The following is a 12747-nucleotide window of genomic DNA, read 5'->3' as shown; positions in this document are numbered from 1 at the left end:
AAAAAAAAAATTTCGGACTTTATCTTATCTTCATGGTGAAAATGGCTACCGAATGCTATTTTTGTGTGAAAATTTTCGATTTTGTATTTTCCATTTTTAACTTTATTATGCTATAACTTTTTGAAAAATGTATGAATCATTACAATTTTTTTATGAGAAGTAGTATTTATATAGATCTTTCATTCGACATATAGTTTTTTTAAATCGGACCATTTCCCTAAATACAGGGGGGATTCAAAACATAAAAATGCACAAAGAAAGTAGAACTTTTTCAACGTAACTTTTGAAAGTGTTCCGGAAGGTCTGACACTTTTATATATATCTTAAATTAAAGCTAATGTAATATACTTTATCATGGAAAAAAAAAATTTCGGACTTTATTTTATCTTCAAGGTGAAAATGGCTACCAAATGCTATTATTGTGTGAAAATTCTCAATTTTATTTTTTACATTTTTAACATTATAATGCTATAACTTATTGAAAAGTGTATTGATCAATATAATTTTTTTATGGGAAATACTATTTTCTAATAATCTCTTTTTTATTCGACATACTTTGTCTTAATCAGGATATTAATAAGGAACTAGCAGTTTATGAAGCTTTTGGAATAATCCACCAATTTTTTAAAATTAAACACTATCTAAAGATTTGCATCGAAGCGTTTTTTTTTTATAGTGATTTTAATCACTGTCAGATATCATTATACTTGATCCAACTATGCCACGTCACCACTGTGCCGCGACCCCCCTGTGCTGGGTTTTTTATATAATTGATATTACCGCCGGCAATTGACCACCGGTCATTAAAAATGTATCGAAAATTATATGAAAAAAAGAAACACAGTACGGAATTACATTTCATGACAAAAAGTATTATAGATACAAAATCTAAAAACCTAAAAGACAATAACTACTAGACCACCACACACTTATGATTCAGATATCGATTCACTTTTGAGTAGGTTAATAAAATGTGTGCTGCTGAGAAAAACACAACTTTTGAAAAAATATGTTGTAGTTACCTGGATAGCAATATCTTTTATTGGATTTGAAGCCTAAAAATTTGTTACAATAATATAGTACAAAATATTCAACAGATTGAAAAATGGCACATTACTTCTAAGCCTTTATAAATATATTAATTTCCACATAGATGCAAAAATATTTTAAACTTACGTACTTACGTTTCAAAGATCACAAAATTTGTTCACATTTTTTTCGCTGTGTGTCAAAATGGTGTATCACACCTTTTTTTATCTATTTATAAATAAACAATTATGTATAAAATTATTGTATATTTATTCCTTACCACTGTACACATAATACGCCGATAACATTGCATACACACGATATTAAAAGATTACATTAAAAAAGAGGAATTATTTATACTATTATAATATAAGGAGTAATTTATTTTTCCTAGCAAAAGTTTAAAAGAATGGCAAAATTTGCTTGAGTGTGCTAATATTATATCAGGGGTGCTAAATAATTCCCAATTTGAGCCTATATTTATCTCTTTTTAATAAAGTTAAAAATAACTCCAGCTATTCGGTAGCCAATATTCCTAAAATAATTGAATATATATTTAATCTATGTTTCGTTCTAAATATGCTAGCAAAAAAACACAAGAAATTTTATTTTTGTATTTTAGTAATCATGTATAGTATAAAAAAAAATCAATCATTTGTGGTTAATTATTTAAAATTAAAATTATATAAAAAATATTAATTAAATTTAAAAAATATTTATAGTATTTAACTCGAAAAGCCCAAAAAAAAAATAGTGTACACGTATTTAGAGAACAATGTTAACATTATCAACGCTAATCACATACATATACCCCGACTGAATAAAAACTTGTTATATACCTCTAGTGACCTTATCACCTAGCGTATTTATCACTAAGTAATGTTATCACATCATTCAGTATGGAAAAGTTTAACAATGAATTTTTCAGTCGGCCAAAATCCCAATTTATTAAATTGTTCTTATTTTTAAACATTTCCCCATCATATTAAGTTCTTTGTAATTATTTACGTTTTGAATTAGTTTTATGTGTCAAAAAATAAAGTTGAGATTTCAACTTTTTGATTTTTAATATTTCTTAAGTATTTTTTAAATCTGATTCCTAGATTTGTTTTTGTTTTTCCTACGTAACATTTATTACAACTTTTGTATTTTATAAATTCCCAATTTCCCCCCTTGTTCTACTTTACTTTTAGGGTTACCTAATAAATCTCTTAAATTATTACTATTATATGTTACTAAAGTAATACCAAAATTCTAACAAATTCTAGTTAGTTCATTTGAGATGTCTGGAAAATATAAAAATATTACACTAAAAATATAACACCAAAATAATTATAATTTTTAATTTCTATTGGGTCAATCCATGCCAAATCATCCAGAAGTAGTTGCACGACCACCTCATTTTTTTCTTAAATTTTCAGGGTTTATGCTATATTTAGATTAAAACAATTTTTTTTAAGATCTTATAATTTTTATGACTATCTTAAAATAAATAATGTTAAAAATAGTCAGATGTTATATAACACACAAATTATTTAATATTAACTTAATTGAATTAAAATTTTAGAATTGACCTTATCTTAACTTGAATTTTACATAAAAAGGAAAACAAATTTTGTGAAATTCCTAACTTTAATGACTTTCTAAAAATGGCGTTTTTCTGTGTAAATTAGCGTTTTTGAGCTCAATTACAACAAAACGAAAAAAACCTAAAATGAGATTTAAATTATTGAAAACTATTCTCGTTATTAATTTAGTTGAAATATAGATTATAGATTATACAATACCAAATTTCAAAATCACTGTAAAATAATAATTTCTTAATGGTTTTAAATGAACTCAAAAACGCCTATTTACGCAGAAAAGCGTCATTTTTAGAAAGTCATTAAAGTTTTGAGTTTGGTGCCCGACTCCAAATAGTTTGGATGAAGGCGAGGAAGAAGAAGAAGAAGAAGATTAAAGTTTGGAATTTTACACAAATTTTTTTAACTCTAAAATTTTATTTCGATTAAGTTAATATTGAATTATCTGTGTGTTTTTTAACGTTCTGGCTATTTTTAACATTTTTTACATTAAAATAGCCATACAAATGGAAAGCTCATAAAAAATAAAAATTGTTTTAATCTAAATATAGTATAAGCCCTGAAAATTTAAGAAAAAAATGAGGTGCTCGAGCAATCACTTCTAGATGATTTGGCATGGATTGACCCCATTAATTTCTCTGTATATCCAGAGAAATTTGCTTAATTGTGTGCACGTAATTGACATTTGATTTACTTATCAAATATTGGAGAATATACCGAATTTCAGTAAGCTAGTCCGGGACAAAGAGTACGGTTTTATTTCATTAAAGTACACATTTTTTGTATTGAGATTATTATATTATAGATATCATTATAGATGTCTTAGTGTATTATATATTAATGGCCTACCCCAGATTTATAAAATCAAATAGCATAACTTATCTATTTGTAATGTTATTGACTTCAAATTCTATTGCGAACATAGTTCAATATTATTTTTAAACCGTTTGATAATTGAAACACCTTTTTAAACTAATCGTTGTAAAGGTGATTCACAAAATCAATAACCGATTGTTGATTACTATTGTATAATTATTAACTATATGTAATTTAGTCATTTGTTACAGACTGACCTTGAATTATGAAAAAAATAATAATAACCTTTAAAAATCCATATACGCCGTACCAACATTATTTACATGCTTTACACATAATAGGATACCTTAAAACTTTTAACTTTAGCTAGTTGAACAACTTTTTTTAGTTACTTTTACATAAAGTTGTTTTCTTGTTTATAAAAGATTTTATGCGCATAATAATTGACAAATAATGTAAATAAAAAAGTTTCTCTTTTTGTGTGAAATTTACGCGCGTTTTTCGATTAAACGCATATTATGGACATGATTTACTCACCAACAATACAATAATAAGGTCATTGTATAAAAATTTTATTTACTTCAAAATAACAAATGTATAAATGAAATTTCAATCGATTTTAACTTCTTGTATGGGTGCGAAACCGGTTAGGCTTGCCACGAAGGACGTTGGATATATTCTTTAATTCTATCTTTGTGGTTAATAAAACATTATGCTTTTATTAATTAAAAGAACAAATTATGGGAATCAATATTAATGTTTTTGTTTATTAACCTATGGTTGAACTCAAGGCTGAGCATTAACATGTTAAAAAGTTAAAATTATTCAAAAGATAAAAGTTAAATCGTTAATTTAATTAAGTTAGACAACTTGTAATTTTTTGGAAGGATGTAACTTAACTAGTTACTTTTTTAACAAGAATAGCGTGTTAATTACAAGTCAATTTTGACAAAGTAAAAATAAAGTTAAATTATTTTTCTAGTTAGTGTTAACTAATCTTAACTAAGTCACAAAATATACATAATTTGGTTTCTAACTTAACTTTATGTTATATTTCCAATTAACTTAAATCAACAAATTAGAAACATGCATTAACTTCTCTAGACTTAATTGGTCTTATTTTTCCAAATAGAAAGATTTTTTTTTATTTTACTTTCAAAGTTATTCAAACTTTTAAAATTAATTTCAGATAATTCTCAATGTGTTATAATCTAGTTAAACTTGAAATGAAAACAACATTATGGCAAACATGGTTATATTAGTATTGGACATTGGCAAGTCCATTCGTATTTTTAATAGCCATTTAGTTTTTTGACATTTGTAATTAGTTTGTTTTGTTTGCGTGTTTAATAAATATGGCGAATAAGCGTGAAAAGTTTCACGTGATGCGCTAAATTTAAATTACGTTAAGTTTTATTAATATTAATAACTTTTTAAGCCTAGACGTAGTTCTTTTATCCAAAAATTCATAAGAGAAATTTAAAAAGAATATATATACAAAACAAGGAATATATTATATTAAGTTAATATGTGATAATGCAATAAAAAATTATATTTATCTTTTAACCTTGAGTCAAATAGTATTTTTACAGCTATTAACTAAGATTTGTATATTATACTCATCTCAACTGTAATAATAATTTTTTTAAGTTATTAGCCAAAGCTAAATATAAAATGTTAAATAATTTCGTAGTAAATTGTGAACATACAATTCTTAAAATATTTTTGATAAGTGTGACTAAATGTTTTGACAAATTAATTCGTTGCCATTAAAAGATACTCTTTTCCTCATTTGGTGGATATTTTATGATAAGATGAGTTGACCTCTAGAATATAAATTAGTGCAATAATCAATGACTAAATTTTAAAAAGATAATTACTATTCTAAGCAATGGTTGAACTTCTTATTTATTTGTAATTTCATTTATCACTGACGACATCCCTTCCTTCAAAAGAATACAATTACACTTAATGGTATATAATCTTATAAATAATTTAATACATAATATTTAAGTTTAATCGAAATATTTATTAAATTCTATGTATAAAACAATGTACATGTGATAGTAAATATAAATTTATTTATTTTAGCTTTCGTCATTCAATTTTCATTTTTGGCAGCATTTTTTTGGCTTAACGTTATGTGTGCAGATATAGCATGGACGTTCAGGTATGTTGAATTAAAATTTCAAATCGCCCTACTATTTATTGACTTATGTTTCTTTATATATCAGTGGATTGAGATTGCTTACATATTCAAATAAAATAGAAAATGAGAAAAAAAAGTACATAATTTATTCTGCGTATGCTTGGGGCAGTAGCATTGTCATATCTGCATTGACAGCAGTCGCCGAGTTTACTAATCTTCTAGTCAGTAGCCCTCAATTTAAGCCAAATTTTGGCCAAAGAGATTGTTGGTTCTCCAGTAAGTACCTAAATTCATATGAGTTAAATGACTTTAATATAAAAATTATAAATGAGACAGCTCAATAAAACTATTACTTTAAGGTGAAAGTTTTTACGCAATAACTTATTCTTAGTAAAAAAAAAACTCATAACACGTAAGATGCGTGACCTTATCATTAAATTAATAACTGATTATTAGGTTCCTAATTTTATAAACAGTTCACATTTTATTTCAATTTTCAGATAAAATGTCAGTCGGTATATTTTTTTATGCCCCGATTGGAATACTCTTATTGACTAATTTTATATTGTTCCTGTTCACTGCATTAAGAATTCTTTTCATGCGAAGAGTTACATCCAAAGTGTTGAATCGCCAAACCAACCAAAATAACACAAGGTAAAACTATAAGGAGCATAGTATATAATTTTACTCTATAAATTATATTTGGTTAAAAACAGAGAAAAATTAGGCATATTTTTTTTAATTTTTTCAAATGAAATAACAGGTACATAAAAATAAGCAAGTTGTGAACCTTACTTTTAATTTTTACTTGAATTTTTTCTGCTATTAGTTTATATTAGTGTTATTTATTTTCATCGATAGAGTGTGCTATGGGTATGTCTAAAACGATAAAACTCGCCAATCTCATAAAATACAAGGTTACATTAAAAAGTTTAACTGATGAATCCTTTATTTACTGAAAATCAGAAATTTAGTTTATCATTAAATATTCTAAACTCTTTTCTTTATTTTAACATTAATAAAATTTTCAATTGTATATTTTATTTTTTTTTAAAAGAATTGATGAATCAATTCTTGTCACCTAATATGTCCTTTTTAACATAGATATTAAATCAAACGTGATACAATTATTTCATAATTATATTTTAATAAATTAAATGTAGACACTTTTCATTTATACCTAGAGGACATGGTTTTTAGCTTATTAATTTGAACTACAAAAATTCAATTTCATAAAATAATACATTTTTAAACAACCTTAGGTGCACTTAAGTTGCATATCTAAAACGCCTTAAAATTGCGTTAAAACGAAAACGCCTATTACATAATCACATACTAGACTACTGTTTACACAAAAAATCCATTACTAAATTAATAAAGATGTATTTATGATGAATTTTATTTTATAACAGATTGGCTCTTTATGCAAAACTTTTTTGTTTGATGGGCGTTACGTTTGTGTTTGAGGTAATATCATGGGCCGTCCAAGGACCTGCATATTATTGGTATGTAACTGATGCTATCAATTCGCTTCGAGGTGTCTTTGTGTTCTTCATATTCTGTTGGAAGCGTTCAGTGCTTGACTTGTTATTAGACCGTGCGCCCAACTCTTTGCGGACACGGATCATTCGACTGTTCCGTCTACGCGATCCACGCCGATTCCCAAGCTTCTCATCGTCGTGTATGCAACATCAGTACACGGGGACGACCAGAACTCGAAGCAGCACAGCTTCCGTACCACATAATCCGTCGCGTGCTAGTTCATTTCAACTATCACAGTTTGGCAGCTCCAGTTCAATGGCCAAGAAAGCCAATAACCGACATAAGTTTTGACCATAATGGTTTTATTTCATACGTTTACTACAGTCATACAAAGCTTAAAGCACTTTAGAGTTAAATATTTAATTTGTGATGTAATTTTTAATTTTAAGTAACATATAAACAAAACTCATTACGTAGATATTTAATATACATAAATATAAAATACATCATTTATCATTTAAATATTTTTATCAAGAGGTTATACTATTGAGTCCCGTGTTAGCACGACTCTGTTGCACTATAAATTCTAAAAAATATATTTATTAGAAATAAAAATTATATTTATATGAATGGATGACGTAACTGAAATAATAAATCACAGCAGTGTCTTACAAGCACTCGTATTAAGCATTGTGCTCACTGACGAATGGAATCTTGGTCGCAGACGACTTAAATATTTGATCATAAAATAAAATTAACCACAAGTGTTTACATTTAATTTACAAAGTTGCCCACCCTTTTCTTCAGAGGCACATAATAAACTCCATGAAATATTTCTAGATGATCAACTTGACCGGAAATGTTCCTTAACTTCTAAAAACTTCAGTTAAAATGGTTTTTTTAGTAAATTTATATACACTAATAAGGATATTATATCAAAATCTTTTTACAATATTAGTAATATGTAATTTTAGTAGTTAAAACTTAGCGATCTCTTTAAAGTTAAAATTTTGTAAATTTACTATAAAATAAAGGAAAATACTATATAAACATTATAAGTTGATTGGTTCATTTATTATGTATATACTTTAAAATGGTTATAATATCAATTTTTAAAAGTTATTAACCGTTTACTAATCCAAACTAAAACGGGTTTACTTAATTTTTTTTTGTCAATCTAATGTACCTACCAAAATCATGTTCACGCGATTGCAAAAATATGTTTCTATATAAAATTAAGATAAAAAATGTGTTAATTATGTACATATTTATAATTTTTTTTTTTTTTTCTATAAATTACACTAATTACAATTTAAGGTTTAAGCCGACCCCAAATAGTTCGGATTAAGGCGAGGAAAAAGAAGGCAATTTAAGGTTTATATTATAGATTAGTCAGAAAATTTATCATATATTAAATAACAAATACTGTTATAGCTCTGTATTTGTGTATTAATATAACTTAACGTTGGCGAAGTTTGGTGCCTTTTAGAGCAAGCCCTCCAATGACAAAATAAGCTACCCAAAAATTGGCAATATTATATAAAAATAATTTTATTTAGGAGTAAAATCAATCTGGCCAACTCGAATTGTTTTCCAAACTTTACGTATGAAATTTTATTATTAAGCATTTATTGTTTATAATTAGAGTCCAGAATTATTAAATATATATTTATTGTTATGTTCAATTACATTTATACATATTCATTAATTTTTTTTAAGCCATTTAAAAGGATCCCAAGTTTGTTCAACTTTATCATAGGATTATATAGTAGCGTAGAGATATTTTTCGTTTTAAGAAGATTAACCTCCCAAATCTCCTCCAAACTATAACTTGGGCAACAACACATTACTGTGTTTTCAAATAATTTAACAAAAATTTGTGCTGGCTGTTGTTATGTTCAGAATAACTTAACAAAATTAATAAATAAAGACCAGGTATTTGCTTAGAGTGTCTTAATTAATAAATGCATGTAATTCCACGACTTATTTACAAGCTTGTTAATTTCTAATATTATCTACTCATTTTTATAAAAAAAAAGTATAAAATGTATGAATTTAAGCTTAATATTAAATTTAGAATTAAAACTCATAACTGTTCCACTAAAATGTATAAAACTATCGCCACTCAATTCAATAAAATATTTTAAGTTATTTTAACATCAAACGATCTACTATACTAAATGTCTAATAGATTTAAATTAGATTTATTATTATAATTCAAAGTATACATGTAAGAAAAAATAATTTTTAGGGGTAACTATTGAAATTTATATGAAAACCTTTTGTAACTTATTTTTTCTATTTATAAAAACTTAAAAATCTCGGTAGTTTCTGAAATAATAAGTGTCTTGCCAAATTTGGATCACATTGTATAATAAGTTGTCAATAATATAATTTAATAAAAAAATTGAAATAATGAACATAACAAGTGCACACTTTTTTTTTGTCCATTTTAAAAGTTCTGTTTGACGCTCCTTTCAAAAATGATTTGACACTACTGATTTAAATGTACTATTTTATGATTTTACCTGTATAACCTATGTAAAGTATGACATCCTTAGGCAGTCGTTTTGTGGGCATATTTTTTACATAGAAAAAAACCATACTTACTTCTTTATTAAGAAAACAGTAGTTAAATGCATTATTAGAACACCAGGCATTTACCTAGAGTTCCTTAACTCCATGTTGGCCCAGCACATCTCTATATAAATTTAATTAATAAGTTGTTTAGTGAAAGATATCTTTAAAATAGACTAAATTCAATCAAATTTATCGTATAAAAGTTTATTTAAGTAAATTTATATCAATTAAATCAGACTTTTTTTGTTAATTATAAATTCAAGTTGTATACATATATATGTGTATGTTTAAATCACATTAAATTGAACTATAAAGAACTAATTAATAACTTTTAAGTTATTAGGTGTATAACCATAATCAGATGTATGACCTTAACACGCACCATATTCATTTTCAATAAGTATATCAGATGAACCAATACAAAGAAAGTTTTGTCGACCTCAAACCTTATCAGTTTATCTGACTGGGTGGTGCCGTGCAACATTTAGATTTCACTTTAGATTTCATTCCTTCGGTTTTCATTCTCACAAATACAAAACTTAAGTACTTGATATTTATTTATTTTCTATTGTTCTTTATTGTATTATATTTTAGTATATACAATGTACAAATTTAATATATATTATAAAATATTTCCCTAACACAACAATGAACTAATTGGTAAATCTGACATTGTAAAAAATAAAGCTAATTTAATATGATTTCGGCATAGTTGGGATAAGCATAATTCACTGACAAGATTCACATCACTTTTATAAAAACGTTACAATGCGAGTCTGTTAAATTTCAAAATAATTGTGATTTCACAATTTCTACGTTTTAAAATTTCAATAAAATTTAAAATCTCTGTTGAATAATTCGTCTATTATTTCATTACGAAATATTTTTGAAATAGTTATAACAAAATGAAAAAAAAAAAAAGAAAAAAGTGGATAGATGTCATTTTTTTATATATTGTAGATTTTTTCAAAATTTTAATTTGATATAGCTCAGAAGTTGTTAAACCTTCTAAAACATTTTCAAATATTTCATTTTCAAAAATCGAATTGAAAAAAAATTTTTTCTTAAAATCGATTCATAAATATATTTAATTTATGTCATTCGATATGTAAATTTTGAATTTTCTATATTTAATTAATTTATACTAATTTCTTCTTATATGTGAAATTATTTATATTTATGAACATACGACCATTTAAAGTTATATTAGAATACATTTTGCTACTAAAGTCTATTATGAAAAAACTGTCTAAAGAAAATTCACATAAACTTTTTATTACCACACTAATTCATAATTTATTACAAAAATAGCCAATTGAGCTATTATTTTTTCAAATATGTTAACGATTTCTAAATGTTCATATAGGTATTGATAATTAAATTACTTGAACTTATATTACGTTACCTATTAAATTTAAAATAATATTTTAATTTTACAATATTAGTTCAAAAATAATACTACAAAATAGCAACTGTATAATGCATGCATCAGTTTTTAAAATAATAAAAAACTAAACATAAAATATTATGGCTATTATGAACTATTTTACTATATTTGAAATTCTTTTTTTGTCTATTATAAAATGAATAGGGCGTGTCACTAAGGTAGTTATATGATTGACTTTTGAAATTTTATTGATTAATGCGACTCACATTTTATTAACAACACCAAAGTAATGTATCATTTATGATGTACATTCATTGAACACGGAATATTTCTTTTTAATACTTTAATTGAAATTAAGAAACGTATTTACCGACTTAGTGTTTATTACTTTATGCCTTGATATAAAAACATTCCATAAAAATATTGATTTTATTTATAAACTAATAATTTTGAGTAGTAATACGTATTAATTTAAAATATTTTATATGTATTTTATACATATATAATCGACTCCCTTATAGGGCATAATAGATGAACTGAAAAAGTACTTAATAATTGATAAATCAAGAAATATATGTAACTGAAAGAAGCCAAAATAAATATTTCTGAAATTGTTTTATCTTATAAATAGTTGAGTAGGTAATGATAAACGGATCACCTGTATACAGATAATTTAAGCAAACATATTTAAAAGAACAGTATACTTGAATAAAATAAAAAATATCAAGTAAATAAATAATAACAATATTTGATAGGAATGCCTTAAGTAAAAAATGTATGGATTACAACGGATTTTTATAATTGTAATCAACTCTGCTTGAAACTTATTGTTGTTTTGTTACCTGATAATATGTAAATGTTTAACGATCTATTATAACCGAATTCCTGATAACAGTTCAAGCTGCGTTTTCTAGAACGTGTTATCTAAGGAACGACGATCATGTCTTAATCCGTTCAATAGTATTATAAATTCCTTTAAAAAATCTAAAAAAAAAATTATTCATTCCAATATTTATCTCACTGACACAGTTTTTGTGAAAATAAATAATCTAATAATTTAGAAGTAATCGTTATGAACTGAACCTTTCGTATATAATTTAATGGTTACAATTGTCTAAAGAGCAAGAAATATATTATGAGAGGGTTTTGACCTCCTGTTTATTTTTAATCCCAATTTTCAGAAATCCACATTGTTTCCACGTTCAAACTTTGAAAAATAAAATTTAGCAACAATCATGTTTTCATAATAAAAACATTTGATTTATGAATAAGTGTTATACGATTACTGAACACCCTGTATAATAGATCCATTAAATACCCAAAAATATATCATTTAAAACTAACCTTTATTAGGAAAAATTACGTATTATGTTTCGAAGGACTAGTTAATCTTACCATATTGCGTCATTAGCTTGGCATATCTTAATGTCAAAAGAATGACCTGAATTTTGGGGAATAAAAAAATATACAAGAATGTCCACATGTCGGAGAGATTATATAGGCTGTCAGAGAACAATCTATTTTCGTGTTTTGTGCACTCGAATGAAGATTTAGCTACTATCGGGTTTGAGTGTTGAACTGAGTCCAAAACTAACTGCGATTAGCGTCGGTGGCGATTCTAAATATGTTCCAGAGGCATTTTAGGATAATTTTAGAGTTACAACCCGTGTATCGGATTGAGGTATTTTGGCATTATCAATTCAATAAAAAAAATCAGTATG

The 12747-nt window shown here is 25.5% G+C and overlaps 1 protein-coding gene across 1 annotated transcript in view; it reads left to right on the top strand.

Moving 5' to 3' along the window:
* The window catches only part of LOC126897841 (G-protein coupled receptor Mth2-like), a 21895-nt gene extending 14206 nt beyond the window's left edge, over positions 1 to 7689 (top strand). The window contains exons 5-8 of the mRNA XM_050671757.1: positions 5520 to 5598; positions 5663 to 5853; positions 6078 to 6231; positions 6990 to 7689. Coding sequence (XP_050527714.1) covers positions 5520 to 5598; positions 5663 to 5853; positions 6078 to 6231; positions 6990 to 7410 — 845 coding nt within the window. The 3' untranslated portion in view covers positions 7411 to 7689. The remainder of the gene's footprint in view (positions 1 to 5519; positions 5599 to 5662; positions 5854 to 6077; positions 6232 to 6989) is intronic.
* Positions 7690 to 12747: the final 5058 nt, after the last annotated feature.

The sequence above is a fragment of the Daktulosphaira vitifoliae genome, unplaced genomic scaffold (assembly GCF_025091365.1).
Source record: "Daktulosphaira vitifoliae isolate Bord-2020 unplaced genomic scaffold, ASM2509136v1 Scaffold_1, whole genome shotgun sequence".
NCBI lineage: Eukaryota > Metazoa > Arthropoda > Insecta > Hemiptera > Phylloxeridae > Daktulosphaira > Daktulosphaira vitifoliae.
This window is presented reverse-complemented; position numbering and strand designations above follow the sequence as displayed.